Below are 17,529 nucleotides of genomic sequence, written 5' to 3'. Positions count from 1 at the left end.
GATTCGTGCTTGGCTGGCCGTGGCACAAAACTGGAGAGAGCGAAGCGAGTGTCTCCCGAAGCATCCTTCCTGACGAAGCAAGCGTCGCCTGCCGCGCCTTCGTCTTCTGCCGCCGCAGCGACTGGGCCGACGATCTCTCCGCGCGCCTCGCCCTCTCGCCGGCGACATGACTCGGTATGGCCTCCTCGACTCCTCCTCCGATCTGCATTGTGTTTCGGGGCCGTTGGACGAGGGGTCCGACGGTGGCGGGGAACCAGACCTAGGGCTTTCCGGGGACTGCGGGCGAGGCTGCCGGCGCGGCGGCGGGTGATGGGTGAGCTCGGAGAGGGAGGCGAGAGGGGGGAGGGGGGTATGGGTGAGGAGGAGAGAGATGATTGTGCTGGTTGGCGCTTCCGCCGTTGCTGAACGCATTCGGGAGTGTGATTGCGTAGGTTGTTCCTTCCGGGGTTTAGTTTTTTTCAATTCTGATACGCTCCGTCCAGATTATGCCAAGACCATGTTGCTCAATCATCTATGATGGTCCGTATCAATGCTTGATACGCCTGTCTTTCCTAGCTGGTAAGAATGATATGGCTGTGGTCGGGCAGGGATTTTTTCATGCAGCATGTATTTATCCGAATTGTGCACATGAAGTGATGAACACAATGGGACAAGGAATGGAGAAGTGCAGCAGTCAGGAAGTGTGCCAACCTTTGTGGTTGTTGGATCCATTAGAGTCACCATCCAAGTATGCTAGTTCAGTTTTTATTATTCAATCAATTCTATTACAAGTCTTTGGATGGGTCAGTATGTAAATTATCAAATTGGTTTGTTGAATTCCGTGCTAATTCGAGTAGACCCCAATTTTGTGTGTGTGTGTGTGTGGAATCTGAACCAGCCTTTTGGTTTACAAAACCCAGGTGTCTCCCTTGTACATAGAAAATAGAAAATGCCATGGGGATGATTCGTGACTTTGAGATGTGGTGCTAGAGAAACTATCTAGAGTTGGAACTGCTGCAGGATGATTCAAAAGTAACCGTTCTCTGGTCCAGTGATTGGTGATTCTTCGTTGCTTTTCTCTCTGGACAGATTGTTTAGGGAAGTTCCTTGTTTATAACAGTTCTGTGTTTTTAAATTGCCAGACTCAAGAGTTCAGAAATCCTTGTAACAGTTCTGTGTTTACACATTACTGTTATTTATGTTCCTCTGCGATGTTATGCAACATCGCGTACAGCTTACCTTGTTAAATACTTCTGGTCAGACCTTGCGATCTACAAGTACTGAGCTGTATTCAGATTTGTGTTAAGCTGCTGTTTATCTAATCAAATCCAGAAGCATATAAGTTGCTGCTGCTTCTCAGTATTCCACATGCACAATGGACAGACGAATTAACTCAATTTTCAATAATTAGTGCGACAGTTGTTTCCTCGATTCTGCTGTTTTAACCGAGTTCAATAAAAGGATTGGGTACATTAAATACTGCTGGTTAAACATGGAATTTATGTGTACTTTGCATTTGTGTTTCATTACTCCAATCTGCTCCCACCTGAATCGCAGAGCTTCTCCTTAGGCGCCCAACGCACCTGGACGGAGGAAGTACTGTTTATCTAATCAGATCCAGAAGCACATAGTTGTTGTTGTAGCTTAGTATTGTGTCATCAAATATGCATTTTTTTTTACGTTTGTCTCTGAAGCATCAGTTCTTTAGGTCTGCAGTTGTCTTCTATTGAGACATTTCTATGTGACATTGCAGCTCCTTTCCCAACATGTACCGGCTCCGAGCCAGGGACAAGATTAAGATGGCAATCAAGCGTGGGTTCAGCGACGAGGATGAGGAGGAAGTGGCACAGATGTCAGGCCCAGTGGACTTAAAGGAGGCCACTCACGCAGACAAGATCACAAAGGAAGCTTGGGCTAAGGTTATGGTGCACAGGAAGGCGTCTGCCTTGACAGCTGCCCCGCGGACCGCGACAGCCCCCACCCCTGCCATGGAGAACGCCACAGGCCCGACCCCTACCTCGGAGACTGCCCCGACCCAGGGCCGGCCCTGAGGGGGGGCAGGGGGGGCGACCGCCCCGGGCCCCCAAGGTCAAGGGGCCCCCTCCCGAAGGCACGCACGTAGCCGGCCGCGAGGAAGGCCAGGGACGCAGGCATCGCACAGCCCGCTGACGCGGATTTCCTTCAATTTCGCAGGCGCAAGTCACGGACGCAGACACAGCTTCCCTTCTTCTATGGTAGCTATTCCTCATCTAGTGGATCTGTAGGTGTATGCCGTCATGTACAGATGTAGTTCATTCTCCTTTCAATTCAGATCGTTATTCCATATCTCCAAGCCCCGATCTAGCGATTTCTATTTCTATCGGCCGCAACGATCTCTGAATCAATGGGTTGCTCAAGGCTGAGGCGATGCCTATTCTAGGCTCCAATCGTTGGAAGCCATTGCACATGGCCGAGCGCCTCCCGCCAGGGCCATGAACCAGTCCACCGTGCGTCATCGCCGAGCACCGTCGTCCGAGATCCAGTCGTTCTCAGGTATATCATATTACCGTTTTGTTTTTTTTCAATTGATTGCAATTTTTTGTAGGTAGCTTACCAAGCTGATCGCTTGGTTTATTACCGTTTCTCACAATCTCACTTATATTGCTAACTGACTAATTTACTTTCGCATGTGTCATTCAACCTAAAAATATATATTTTTGGTTTTATCTAAGTGTCTTTTCGTACCATTTTGTATTTGTGTATATTAGTTAGAATCCAAATAGAATGTGAGGGCTACACCACATTCTAATGCAAAATTCCTCCATTTGAATTTATTAGGCCCCCTCAAATGTTGAGTATAAATTTGGTTAGAATTTAACTCGTAAAAAATATGAGTTATATGCAAAAAAAAAGTATCATTGGGTAAGATTTCAAATAATGTTTTAAATGATCTATATTTTGTGATATATAGCATATACTCCATCCGTAAACTTATAAGATCGTTTAGATCACTATATCTTTTAAAAGTTTACAGAGGGAGTAGTTTATTAATCAAATGTTAGGTTAAAAGTAGATTTAAAACCCAACAAGGACTAATAAATCTGGACAGAGAAAGTACCGTACCCAACATACAATGTCGAAATAACACAACTTATCATGGGCCAACACTTGTGGATCTCACAAAAAGGATCATCCTCGTAGATACAGTTGCAGCGATAGCTATAGGAGCGTAGGCGAGATTGTTATAAATCTCGTATCCATTGCTATTATTATAAATTTTGTATAATACAAGGGGCCCCGAGTTCTAGTTTCGCCCCGGGCCCCCAAAATCACAAGACCGGCCCTGCCCCGACCCTCACCCTGGCCCGAGCCATCCACTAAATCTGGTATAAAAATAACTTCTGTTTCTTTCTAAATACATGTAGGTACATTGTAAATAATCTAACACGAATGAAGGATGGGGTCTCTCTCTCTTAACTATAATTTGTTTGTGTATGGTGGTTTGGATGTTACCTGGCTTCAGAACTTTCGATGTCTTCTTAATATATCTAATTTTCATTTTAGAAGGTTTACATGATGTCTGATCACTTTTGCATTCTCCGCAGGCGAATGGACTGCTGTACAAATAGGCAATTGGCACAAGGCAAAGATTTCAGGAGAATGTTTGCATCAACAGGGCTTTTTCAGTTCCTCTTGTTTTCAGTTCCCTTCCTAATGGTGATCAGTCACAAACGTTAAAATGTAGCCGAGTTTGTGTATTGAGACTGGGTGAAGGGTACCAGTAAATGGTAAGGGGAGAAGCTTTCCCGTGGTATGCGAACCAAGTCTTGTGGTTACGATGGATGCTTTACCTTGTTCTGCAATGCGGAAGCATGTATGCGTGTTCACTCTGAGGTGTTTGTCTTTGTCGTGGCGGCGGCGTATGATTGGTGTTCATGTGAGATGATCGTATGTTCGTCTGTTGTCCAGGAAAATCCTGCATGATCGGTCGTTTGTCTGCCTCTCTTGTGATGTCATTTCCTTGTTCTTTTAACCTTTCGCATGTGTTAAACAAACTTCGTTCATCGTAGAAAATGTTCTTTTTCCGCGGAAACAGGCTGCAAGATGCATGATCATTGGTCAGCCAGAACAAAAATAGCAGCCTCCTAATAATCTTTTAATCTCTTGAACGAACGAATGAACAGGCCGTTTGTGGCACTTGGATCATCGGAAAGGAAAAACAGGCCGTTCACTAGATATGATAAGCAAGCGCAAGAGACCATAAACAACAGCTCCTAGTGCCATTATTCCCTTGTAGTAGTAAAACGCAAGCATGATTTCAACAGCTACTAAATTTACCCCCTTTCAATTCCTATATGGATTTCCTCCACCTCTCATAAATGAAGTTTCAGTCCCTGACCTGTTGACAGTGAGGCTAGATCATTCCTAGAAGAGAAGAAATCTTTACAAACTCAACTAAAAAACAACCTCGAACAAGCTCAAGCCAGAATGAAAAAGTATGCAGATAAAAAGAGACCTGACATGAACTATGAAGTGAGACATATGATTTACTCCCTCCATTCCCTTATACGAGGCCACTATGAAAAATACATTTTGCATCTATAGAAGGCCACTAACAGTAATCGAGACAAAAATTAATGATGTTTTCTTGTACTACTAACTTGTTTAATACTTGCATGCATGTAGTCATAATGACACTGTGTTATTTCCTTCTCACTCCTTCCTTGCATGCATGTGGACTTATTAATGATCCTGGTTAACAAAAAGAAAAGTTGACTTGCAAAGCAGTCATTAAATTTTATCTTGGTATAAGGGAATGGAGGGAGTACTTAAACATTGAAACCATGACAGCTTTTGACATCCTTATAGGACTCAAACTGGCTACTAAATTCTATGGACCATTTCTAGTTCCGAAGAAAATTGGTGCAGGAGCATACAAACTGCAGCTTCTGGGCATGGCACAAATACATGGCGCTTTTCACATCACTCAATTCAAGAAGCACTTGAGCCCATTAGCTGTTCCTGCTACAGGTCTGCCGTTAGTGGATCCACATGGCAAATCAAGGTCGCTCCTGTGCTGGTACTTGACACTCGTCCTTGTAATTGGTAACGCAGTGGCTGGTACGTACAATGGTTAAACATGTGATCAGAAGAAACAACATGAGAAGATGCCGACTTAATCAAGTTCACGTTTCCAGAATTCTTCAATCAGACGATCCGATCTTGGTTCCCTCAAAATGATCCTAGCTGGCAAGGATCGTCTTCCGGAACGGGCAACTGTCAGGACCTGAACTATCTGAACCTGAACATTTCTGAAGAATTCCATAGCGACCGACAGTGGCGAAACCCGAGATCCATTTTGTAAACCTGAACCTGAACCTGAACATTTCTCAAGAATTTTGTTAGTCCTGTCAGCCGGCCTCGCGCCGGAGCTCCCTAGTGCCGTCGGCGGGGTCCTCGGTGCAGCGGAGGAACTTGATCGCCCGTGGCGCGGTGGCACACTTTGACGACGACGCCGGAGCCGCCCTTGCCGATGCCACGCGTCTCCTCCTAGTCCTCGATGCGCCTCCTCTTGCGGCAGCCGGCCGTTTCTGGTCCTTGGGCGGTCGTCGCGTGGACGGCAGCAGGTCTCTTGCAGTTGCAGACGGCCATGGCGCTCGGCTCGATCGACGGCTTGGTTGGACGCGGGAAGGGGCGAGCTTTCGTCTCGTCAGCATATATTGAAACCGAATCGGTAACGAAGAACCTGAATTCTAGTCGGAAATGAACGAACCGTGAATCCGCCATCGGGCGGAAAACGCAGGCAGCAAGGCAAAGAAGCTGTCAGCCACCGTAACTCGGATTGAAACTGAACTGAATTCCATGGCGACTCGAAACAAATAGCCAACGCAGCGCATTGATCCATACGGAACTTCCTTCCTCCCCCTTCTCCATCATCGATCTCTGTTTGCTGCTTAGTTCCGCCGCCCTCTCCACCAACCAAAGCAGTTCGGTCGTCGAGCTAGCGCCATGGCCGGCCGCAAGCGACCTGCTGCCGTCCTCGACGCTGGCCACGGCCACGCGGCGGCTCAACATCAACAATCGCCGACGTGCTGCAAGAGGAGCCGCGCCTCCATCGGGAGCACCGACGACTACGAGAAGGTGGCCCGCCTAGGCAAAGGCGGCTTCGGCGTCGTCCTCAGGATGCGCCACCGCGTCACCAAAAAGAACGTGGCTGTCAAGTTCCTCTCCTCCCCCGACGTCGAAGATCTTGAGCGGGAGGCACGATTCCTCGAGGCCTGCGACGGAAACCCTTACGTCGTCGGCTTCGAGGGCCTGGTGTGCGATCCGGCCACCGGCGACACCGCCGGCCTCGTCATGGAGTACGTCGAGGCGTCGAGCCTCCACTCTTTATTGTGGGACAGGCGCAGCGACCCGCCGCTCCCAGAATCCACGGTGCGCGACTTCATGTGGAAGCTCCTGACCGGCGCCGAAAAGATGCACGCGCACGAGCGCCACATCGTCCACCGCGACATCAAGCCTGGCAACATCCTCGTCGGGAAAAACGGGGAGCTCGTCAAGATTTGCGACCTCGGGCTGGCCATGTCCATGTCCGACTGGCCCCCGTACAACCGGGCCGGCACGACGTCCTACATGGCGCCCGAGATGATCCTTGGCAAGAAGGACTACGACGCGCAAGTGGACACGTGGTCCATCGGCTGCGTCTTTGCCGAACTGCTCACCGGCAGGACGATGTTCAAGGGCTACCTCGAAGATGACGACGAAGACAAGACGAAGAATGACATAAGGCAGCTGTGGAGCATCTTCTGTGTGCTCGGGATGCCGGACGAGAGCACGTGGCCAGGGTTCACCTCGCTGCCGCTCACCGCCGAGGCGCTGCGACGGCTGCCGGCGGGGTGCAAGTACAGCCGGCTGCGGTATTCTTTCCCTGAAGACAAGCTGTCCGAGGAAGGATTTCAGGTGTTGCAAGGGCTCCTCACATGCAACCCCGAGAAGCGGCTGACGGCAGCCGCCGCGCTGAAGCACCCATGGTTCGCTGCTCCTCGCTCCGCCGCCGCCGCTGCGAAGGTCGACGCTCCGTCGTTTCCCAAAAAGAAGGCACCAAGGATCAAGTTCATCCCACCGGCCATGCCCCAGAAGAATCTACTCAAAATTCCACTCGCCGTGTGGAACGCAGCATAACAAGTGTAATTAGACTCTCTAGATGTAACTGTGCTTGGATGAGCCATCTATGAGCCATCAAGTAAAACTTGATCGCCGGATCGCCCATTAGTGTTGGCCTGCTTTTCTGAATTTTATGTGTCATTGTGTACATGTTCAGAGAATCAGAGATGTGTAATTGCGAGGTTATGTTCAGAGATCCATTTGAGTGCTGGCATGTTGTTACAGATGCTCAGTTGTTATACTGCACAATTTGTGCTGTTTTTCCAAAATCATGAACTGATGATAAATATGCAGTACAATGGATGGGTTGGTGGTTAAAGCCAGTGGTACTAGTTAAACAATTGGGCTTGTTGCCACCATCTTTTCCATATGCAGGTTTCTTACTGTGAAATAGATAGGAAAATCAAGTACGTCATGTATATATCTAAATGCACCAATTCTCCCCATCCTGAAGCAACTTCAAGATTGGTGGGGAATTGAAGAATTGAAGAATTGTTTGGTGTGTGGACCTCTTAACGGTGGAAGCATTGACGCTCAGATTTGGTCTATCCCTGGCGTGGAAGGCCGGCCCGTAATTGCCTTGTTGTTAACTCTGATAATTTGAAGGTTATTGCTAAGCATCCAGACAATATGCCGGAGCGGCCGCAACTGTGTTTAATGATTGCTATTTTATTGCTTGTGATTTTTCTGTTACTAGTTTTGAAACTGTAATAGAGAGGCTAATATAATGGCTCATGAGCTTGACAGTTTAGCTAGATCTCTAATGAATAAAGTTTTTTTATATAAAATAAAAGGTTTTGACAATGAAAAACTATATTTTTATAGTAATTCATTGGCGAGGTACTTCTTTCGTAGCCAACTACGTCTCCAACGTATCTATAATTTTCAATTGTTCCATGCTATTATATTATCTGTTTTGGATGTTTTATATACATTAATATGTTATTTTATATTATTTTTTGGACTAACTTATTAACCCAGAGCCCAGTGCCAGTTTCTGTTTTTTTTCTTGTTTTTGAGTTTCGCAGAAAAGGAATATCAAACGGAATAAAAACTTTCGCGATGATTTTTCTTGGACCAGAAGACACACATGGGACTTGGAGTCCAAGTCAGAAGACCCTCAAGGAGACGACAAGCCAGGGGGCGCGCGGGGGGGGGGGGGGGGGCTAGGGCTTGTGGCCCCCTCGGAGACCCCCTGAACTCCTTCCTTGGCCTATAAATTCAGATATATTCCCAAACCCTCAGAACAAGCCACGAAAATACTTTTCTGCCGCCGCAACCTTCTGTTCCCGTGAGATCCCATCTTGGGGCCTTTTCTGGCGATCTGCCGGAGGGGGATTCGATCACGGAGGGCATCTACATCAACCCTATTGCCCTTCCGATGAAGCATGAGTAGTTTACCTCAGACCTACGGGTCCATAACTAGTAGCTAGATGGCTTCTTCTCTCTCTATGATCTTCAATACCATGTTCTCCTCGATGTTCTTGGAGTTCTATCCGATGTAATATTCTTTTGTGGTGTGTTTGTCGAGATCCGATGAATTGTGGATTTATGAACAGATTATCTATGCATATTATTTGAATCTCCTCTGAATTCTTATATGCATGATTTGATAGCTTTGTATTTCTCTTTGAATTATAAGTTCGGTTTGGCCAACTACATTGGTATTTCTTGCAATGGGAGAGGTGCTTAGATTTGGGTTCAATCATGCGGTGTCCTCACCCAGTGACATAGTAGGGATAGCGAGACACGTATTGTATTGTTGACATCAAGGATAAAAAGATGGGGTTTTCATCATATTGCTTGAGTTTATCCCTCTACATCATGTCATCTTACTTAAGGCGTTACTCCGTTCTTTATGAACTTAATACTCTAGATGCATGCTGGATAGAGGTCGATGTGTGGAGTAATAATAGTAGATGCAGAATCGTTTCGGTCTACTTGACACGGACGTGATGCCTATATGCATAATCATTGCCTTGGATATCATCATAACTTTGGGCTTTTCTATCAATTGCTCGATAGTAATTTGTTCACCCACCGTATTATTTGCCTTGTAGAGAGAAGCCTCTAGTGAAACCTATAGCCCCGGGGTCTATTTTCCATAATATATTTTTAGATCTATAAACCAAAAATACCTTGCTGCAATTTATTTACTTTTATTTAGTTTTACATTTTAAAAATCTTTTATACCTATCAGATCTCACCATTGCAATTGACCGTGAAGGGATTGACAACCCCTTTATCACGTTGGGTGCAAGTGTTTGATTGTTTATGCAGGTGCATAGATTGGGGACTTGCTTGTACGTCCTACTGGATTGATACCTTGGTTCTCTAAGTGAGGGAAATACTTATCTCTACTTTGCTGCATCACCCTTTCCTCTTCAAGGGAAAAACCAACGCAAGCTCAAGAAGTAGCAGGAAGGATTTCTGGCGCCGTTGCTGGGGAGGTTCACAGCAAGTCAAGATTAGCCTTCCGTCAACTTGCCAATTTCTGTCGCCGTTGCCGGGGAGGTCTACATCAAGCCTACCAAGTACCCACCATAAACTCTCATCTCTTGCATTACATTATTCGCCATTTGCCTCTCGTTTTCCTCTCCTCCACTTCTAAAACGATTTTTCAGAAAAATACAAAAAGATTTGCCTTTTTACTCGTCCTTCTTTCGTTCGTCTTTTCATTTGCCTTTTTTTGGTTGCTCGTCTGCTAGATTGCTCGATATGCTTTTATGGCTAGCTCCTCTATCGTAATCAATACCCCAGAAAACGAGGTTCTTAATTTTAAACAAAGGGGTGGGGAGAATCTTAAAGATGCTTGGTATAGAATTTGCAATGCTCAAAATAGATCTACTCGTAAGCAATCTACTACTGTTCTTCTTCGAATGTTTTATGTGGGTGTGCCTACTTGGTATAGATATGTGCTAGATACCATTACTGGGGGAAATTTCTTGGGTAGTCACACTATGGATGCTTACAATGCTATATTGAATCTAGTAGGATCTCCATCGCTTATGGTTAATGGATCGGATTTAACTTTGGAACATGTGATGCAATGACTTGATATTATTGAAAATAAAATCCCCACCGTAGAGCTATTTGAGAGTTTGGATAAAAAGTTCCATAATCATATTACTCAACTTGGATCAAAGGTGGGGGTTACTTTGAAGAACTTTAAGGAAAAAGAACCCATAGTTAATGAGAAAATTGATCAAGATTCCTCTAGAATTAATAAATTAGAAGATATTATTACCAACTTGGGTTCCGCTTTTGCCGCTGTTAAAACTACTCCAAAACTTACTCCTATTAAAACTACCAAGTTTATTTATATTCCTAAAAATAAGGGTGATTCTTCTAGCAAAGAAAACGGGGATCTTAAGATGATAAGTGTTCACCCCAACTTCCTCAATATTATTAAGGAACCGATTGCCACTAGTGAATTTCTTGATTTCCTGCCTAGAAGTGTGATTATTGATAAAACCAAAGAAATGATAACCCACATGTATAGGGGATCGCAACCGTTTTCGAGGGTAGAGTATTCAACCCAAATTTATCGATTCGACACAAGGGGAGCCAAAGAATATTCTCAAGTATTAGCAGCTGTAACAGTGGCAAAAATAACAGTAGCAGTTTTGTAGCAATTGTAACAGTGGGAAAAGTAACTTAGCAAAGATCAATATGAAACGAGTCGTAGGCAATGGATCAATGATGGATAATTATGTTGAATGGCATTCATCATGCAACAGTTATAACATAGGGTGACACAGAACTAACTCCAATTCATCAATATAATGTAGGCATGTATTCCGAATATAGTCATACGTGCTTATGAAAAAGAACTTGCATGACATCTTTTGTCCTACCCGCCCGTGGCAGCGGGGTCCTATTGAAAACTAAGGGATATTAAGGCCTCCTTTTAATAGAGTACCGGACCAAAGCATTAACACTTAGTGAATACATGAACTCCTCAAACTACGGTCATCACCGGAAAGTGTCCCGACTATTGTCACTCCGGGGTTGCCGGATCATAACACGTAGTAGGTGACTATAACTTGCAAGATAGGATCAAGAACACAAATATATTCATGAAAACATAATAGGTTCAGATCTGAAATGATGGCACTCGGGCCCTAGTGACAAGCATTAAGCATAGCGAAGTCATAGTAACATCAATCTTAGAACATAGTGGATAGTAGGGATCAAACCCTAACAAAACTAACTCGATTAGATGGTAAATCTCATCCAACCCGGCTGTGGTATTCTTTCCGTGAAGACAAGCTATCCGAGGAAGGATTTCAGGTGTTGCAAGGGCTCCTCACATGCAACCCCGAGAAGCGACCGACGGCAGCCGCCGCGCTGAAGCACCCATGGTTCGATGCTCCTCGTTCCGCCGCCGCCGCCGCCACTGCGAAGGTCGACGCTCTGTCGTTTCCCAAAAAGAAGGCACCAAGTGTTGAACATGTGTACATGTACGTAGGTTTGGGTTTTGTATGCCGCACCTGTAGTGTCTCTCTCCCTCTGTATTTACTTGTATCTTGGGAGACAAGACACCGGTCGCACCCCTTGTACCTATATATATGTGCCTAGTGCACGATCAATCAATTATCGATGCACCAAATCATTCTCTACATGGTATCTATCGCAAGTCGATCTCCCCGCTTCCGCTAACCCTAGCCCTAGCCGCCATCGCCTCGGGCCGCCGCCGCCGCCGCAATCTGCCGCCGCCGCCGCCGCTACCCACCTCCCCACCGCGCCGCCCTCCTGCCGCGCTGCCCTCTCCACCCCGCCGCGCGCGCCCTCCCGCCGCGCTGCCCGATCCACCCCGCCGCGCCGCCCTCTTGCCGCGCCGCCCCCTTCAGCACCTCTTCGCCGCCATGTCGTCCAACGCCTCCACCTACTCCAACCCCTTCGCCGTCGACTCTGCGGAAATCCGCGACATCAACGTCCATGCACGCGTTCCCGTCGTCCTCGACGCCTCCAACTCCACGTACTTCGCGTGGAAGACGTACTTCACGCTGCTCTTCCGCGAGAACAACCTCGTGGATCATGTGGATGGCACCGTTGACTCCCGCGCCATGGTGGATGACGCTGAGTGGACCGCGATCGACGCCACCATCATCCGGTGGTTCTTCACCACCATCTCCAAGGACCTGTTCCACACGGTCGTGAGCGCCGGCGACGACGCCCGCGCCTTGTGGGTCAAGCTGAATGGCCTCTTCACCAACAACAAGCTTCAGTGCCGCGTTTTTTTGCAGCAGGAATTTTTTGACTGTCACCAGAATGAACAGTCCATTGATGACTACTGCCGCCGCCTGAAGACGTTGGCGGATGAGCTCCGCGACATTGGCGCCAAGGTTGATGACGACCTCCTCCTCAGCACGCTCACCGCCGGCCTCAACGAGGACTTCGGCAACGCCGCCTCCAACCTCACCTTGATGCCGGAGCCCTCCTTTCCCAAGTTTGTGGCGTACTTGCGGTTGGAGGAGTGCCGGATGAAGGGGGTCAAGAAGCGCGTGCAGCATCACGCCCTCGCCGCCAGCACCTCCCGTGGCGCCCCACCAGCGGTGCGCCAGCAGCCGCCGCCCCCCGCGCCTCTGGGGTACTTTTCCCTGCCGCCCGCGCCCCCCGCCCCCTCTCGCTGCCCCCCAGCAGCCCGGTGGCGAGCGCCGCGGCAACCGCCGCAGGGGCGGCCGCAAACAGCAACAGGCGCCGCGGCAACCGCCGCAGGGGCGGCCGCAAACAACAACAGGCGCCAGGGGGGGCTCGTCAGTAACAGCAGCAGGTCAACCCTCCGTGGACGTACGATACCAACCCGTGGAACGGCGTTGTCCATGCGTACTCGATGCCGGTCCCTCGGGCTCCCGCTCCGGGCATCCTTGGGCCTCGTCTAGCGAGCCATTAGGCCCTCTTCGCCGCGCAGAATGCCGCTCCCTACAGCGGCTACGGTGCCGCGCCTCAGCCCGTGCCCGCCTACGGTGCCGCCGCCGCGCCGGTCTTCGGCGCCCCCCGCCGCGCCAGCCTTCGGCGCCGCCCTCGCGCCGGCTTATGGCGCTGCCCCTGCGCCGGCCTATGGAGGGTTTTACCCTCCTCAAGCGCCGCCACCGTGGGACCCGGCCCTTCTCGCCGCCTTGCACTCCGCCCCGTCACCGAGTTCCTATGGTGGCGGTGGTGACTGGTACATGGACTCGGGCGCCACCGCTCACATGACTGCTCATCCCGGTAACCTCACGTCTGCCACTCTTGTTCATACTCCCACTCGCACCACCGTTGGTAACGGTTCCTCTCTACCCATTACACATGTCGGTCATATGTCGTTTCCTTCTACTTCTACTCCCGTTAACATGTCTAATGTTCTTGTGTCTCCCAACTTAGTCACTAATCTAGTTTCTGTTCGTCGTCTTGCTCGTGAGAATCCTATAACTGTTGAATTTGACGATATCGGTTTTTCTGTGAAGGACGCCCGTACACGGATGGTACTCCACCGATGTGACAACCCGGATGAGCTTTACCCGGTGCATCCCTCCGGCGCCACCACCACCCGTCGTCCCGCCGCCTTCGCCGCTAGTGTCGATCTTTGGCACGCCCGCCTCGATCATCCCAACTCCACCGTTATGCGTCAGATTCTTCATAGTTTTTCTTTCTCATGTAATAAGGTTGACGACCACACTTGTGAGGCTTGCCGTCTTGGCAAGCACGTTCGTCTCCCCTTTAGCGAGTCCACAAACATTTCCACCTTTCCGTTTCAGTTATTGCATAGTGATGTTTGGACGTCCCCGGTTGCGAGCAACACGGGCTATCTATACTATTTGGTGATATTGGATGATTTTACCCATTATGTGTGGACATTTCCTCTTCGTCGCAAGTCCGACGCTCTTGCCACACTCACAACATTTTATTCATATGTCACCACACAGTTCGGTCGTCCCATCTCGCCTTGCAAACTGACAACGGCAAGGAGTTTGACAACGTCGCCGTCCGCTTGCGTCGCACGGCACCATCTTTCGCCTCACTTGTCCCTACACGCCACAACAGAATGGTCGCGCCAAGCGCGTCATTCGCACCCTTAATGACTGTGTCCGCACGTTGCTCTTCCACTCCTACGTGCCTCCTCGGTTCTGGCCGGACGCGCTCGTGACCGCCAGCCTTCTCATTAACATTCGCCCGTGTCGTTCGCGCTGGAACTACACTCCTCACCAGCTCCTCTTCGGTGCGGTTCCATCTTATGATGGTCTTCACATTTTTGGGTGTCTTTGTTATCCTAGCACCGCGTCCACTGCTCCTCACAAACTCGCTCCCCGGTCGCTTCCATGCATCTTCCTTTTTTATCCTCCCAACACCAAAGGTTACCGGTGCTATGATCCAGTGTCCCACCGCGTTTTCACTTCGCGGCATGTGTACTTTGATGAGCTGGTGTTCCCGTTTCAGCAGGTACCGTCACCTTCGGCGTCTCCCGCGGCGCGGTTCGCCCCTGCCTCCTCCTCTGGCGAACCGACCAGCCGCGCACTGGGCTCGGCCCTGCCCGCGCTCCCCGCGCCGGCGGCCCCCGTCGCCGCGACCCCCACCGCGGCCCCCTCGGAGGCCCCTGTCGCCGCGGCCCCCACCACGGCCCCCTCGGCAGCCCCCTCCGCGGGCCCCGCCGCCGCGGCCGCCCCCGTCACCGCGGCTCCGTCGGCGGCCCCCTCGGCCGCCCCCGTCGTCGCGGCTGCACCCCTCACCGGTGTGGTCACTCGGGCTCGGACTAGGACACTTCGTCCTAGCACGCGCTACACGTCTGACGAGTACGCGTGTGCTGCATCTACCTCGGCACCGTCTCCACTCCCCACCTCCGCTCGCGCAGTTCTTCGGGATCCGAACTGGCTTGCTGCGATGCGTGAGGAGTTTGATGCCCTACAGCGCAACCGTACGTGGCAGCTTGTCCCGCGGCCTCCCCGTGCCAATATGATCACTGGCAAGTGGGTCTTCCGCCACAAGACTCGCCCCGACGGCTCTCTCGAGCGCTACAAGGCGCGTTGGGTGGTGCGCGGCTTTCGCTAGCGTGCCGGCGTGGACTTCACCGACACATTCGCCCCGGTTGTCAAACCAGGCACGATTCACGCTGTCCTCCAGCTTGCTGTTTCTCGCGCCTGGCCAGTTCACCAGCTCGATGTGTCTAATGCTTTTTTGCATGGCCATCTCGACGAGCAGGTGTTTTGTCAGCAGCCTACTGGTTTCGTCGACCCAGACTATCCGGACCACGTGTGCTTGCTCTCCCGTTCTCTCTACGGGTTGAAGCACGCGCCTCGGGCCTGGTACCAGCGGATCGCGACCTTCCTTCAGCAGCAGGGGTTCCGGTCCACACGGTCCGATGCCTCCCTGTTTGTTTATCACCAGGGTCCCGCCACCGCGTACCTCCTCCTGTACGTCGACGACATCATCTTGACTGCCTCCTCGCCAGCGCTCCTTCAGCAGATCACAGCTCGCCTCGGCACTGAGTTCGCCCTCAAGGATTTGGGGGCTCTCCACTACTTCCTCGGCATCGAGGTTGTCCGCCGTCGAGGGATCTCCGGCTTCCGACGCTCCCTTCTACCGCTCCATTGTCGGTGCACTTCAGTACCTCACACTGACGCGTCCGGACATTCAGTACGCTGCCCAGCAGGTGTGCCTTCATATGCATGCTCCTCGTGATACTCATTGGGCTCTGGTGAAACGTATCCTTCGGTACATACGTGGCACCACAGCTATGGGTCTCACCTTGACGGCATCACCTGACACCAGCCTTGTTGCCTACTCCGACGCCGACTGGGCTGGGTGTCCCGACACTCGATGCTCCACTTCCGGCTACTGCGTCTACCTTGGGCCCTCTCTGATTTCGTGGTCGTCTAAACGACAACCCACGGTCTCACGATCGAGTGCCGAGGCCGAGTACAGGGCCGTGGCCAACGCCGTTGCGGAGTGCTCTTGACTACGACAGCTACTTCAGGAGTTGCTATGCGAGGTTACCAAGGCGACGCTTGTTTACTACGACAACGTCTCCGCGGTGTATCTCGCTGCCAACCCTGTCCATCACCGACGGACGAAGCATATTGAGCTCGACATTCACATTGTCAGGGAGCACATCGCACTTGGTCGTGTTCGAGTTCTCCATGTGCCCACCGATTAGCAGTTCGCCGATGTCATGACGAAGGGACTACCCACCTCGACGTTTGAGGGCTTTCAGTCCAGTCTCTGCGTCACCGGCGACGCTTCAACTGTGGGGGAGTGTTGAACATGTGTACATGTACGTAGGTCTGGGTTTTGTATGCCGCACTTATAGTGTCTCTCTCCCTCTGTATTTACTTGTATCTTGGGAGACAAGACACCGGTCGCACCCCTTGTGCCTATATATATGTGCCTAGTGCACGATCAATCAATTATCGATGCACCAAATCATTCTCTACACCAAGGATCAAGTTCATCCCACCGGCCATGCCCCAGAAGAATCTACTCAAAATCCCGCTCGCCGTGTGGAACGCAGCGTAACGAGTGTAATTAGACTCTCTATATGTAACTGTGCTTGGATGAGCCATCGATGAGCCATCAAGTAGAACTTGATCGCCCATTAGTATTGGCCTGCTTTTCTGAATTTTATGTGCCATTGTGTACATGTTCAGAGAATCAGAGATGTGTAATTGCGAGGTTGTGTTCAGAGATCCATTTGAGTGCTGGCATGTTGTTACAGATGCTCAGTTGTTATTAAGTTATACTGCACAATTTGTGCTGTTTTTCCAAAATCTTAAACTGATGATAAATATGTAGTACAAATGTTCTAAGCAACAGAGATCTGTAGAGTGATGGATGGGTTGTGGTTAAAATCTCCTGCCGGTGTAAGTTTCATGAGAACTTTTAAAGCCAGTGGTACTAGTTAAACAATTGGGCTTGTTTCCACCACCTTTTCCATATTCAGGTTTCTTACAGTGAAATAGATAGGAAAATCAAGTACGTCATGTGTATGTATGAATGCACGAATTCCCTCCATCCTGAACCAACTTCAAGAGCTTAGTGGAGATTTCAGTTTCTTTTCAGTTTAGTCATGTTCGTAGAGGAGACAATGTAGCTCGCCGGAAGAGCAGATCGACCGGGTGGTGGCTGCAGACGGGAGTTGGGAAGACAGGGCTTGCCGTCGATTCCAACGCTGGTGGCCGAGTTGGGCTTTCGTGCGGGTAGATTGCGGTCTCATGGTGCTCCGGCAGTTTCGTTCCTGGCGAAATCGAGGCTCGGCAGTGAGGTTCTCGAGCTAGATGGCGGCGATCAGAAAATCGTGTTTTTGGGTGGATTCTGGCGCCGACAAGGGAGGAGACGTTGAGGCAGGCCGGAGACGGTGCGAGTCCGGTCTGGGCCAAGACACACAAGCAAGCAAAAGTATTTTTGATGAGACTTGCTTTTTTTATGAATGTT

General features: G+C 50.0%; 2 protein-coding genes across 2 annotated transcripts; both read left to right on the top strand.

Moving 5' to 3' along the window:
• The first annotated feature begins 32 nt into the window (after positions 1-32).
• On the top strand, positions 33-2,302 carry LOC123098358 (uncharacterized). Its single transcript, XM_044520329.1, has 2 exons — positions 33-174; positions 1,733-2,302. Exons 1-2 carry the CDS (start codon positions 167-169, stop codon positions 2,028-2,030), a joined length of 306 nt encoding a protein of 101 aa, XP_044376264.1. The 5' UTR covers positions 33-166; the 3' UTR covers positions 2,031-2,302.
• A 3,554-nt stretch (positions 2,303-5,856) lies between these two features.
• LOC123100193 (putative cyclin-dependent kinase F-2) lies at positions 5,857-7,233 on the top strand. The gene has a single exon (XM_044522156.1). The coding sequence runs from the start codon at positions 5,968-5,970 to the stop codon at positions 7,138-7,140; it is 1,173 nt and encodes a 390-aa protein (XP_044378091.1). The 5' UTR covers positions 5,857-5,967; the 3' UTR covers positions 7,141-7,233.
• The last annotated feature ends 10,296 nt before the right edge of the window (positions 7,234-17,529 follow it).

Source organism: Triticum aestivum, chromosome 4D, assembly GCF_018294505.1.
Source record: "Triticum aestivum cultivar Chinese Spring chromosome 4D, IWGSC CS RefSeq v2.1, whole genome shotgun sequence".
NCBI lineage: Eukaryota > Viridiplantae > Streptophyta > Magnoliopsida > Poales > Poaceae > Triticum > Triticum aestivum.
This window is presented reverse-complemented; position numbering and strand designations above follow the sequence as displayed.

What these genes read in the sequence shown, in the direction of transcription:
- LOC123100193 (XM_044522156.1), top strand. Translation starts at nt 5,968, where the DNA reads ATGGCCGGCCGCAAGCGACCTGCTGCCGTCCTCGACGCTGGCCACGGC.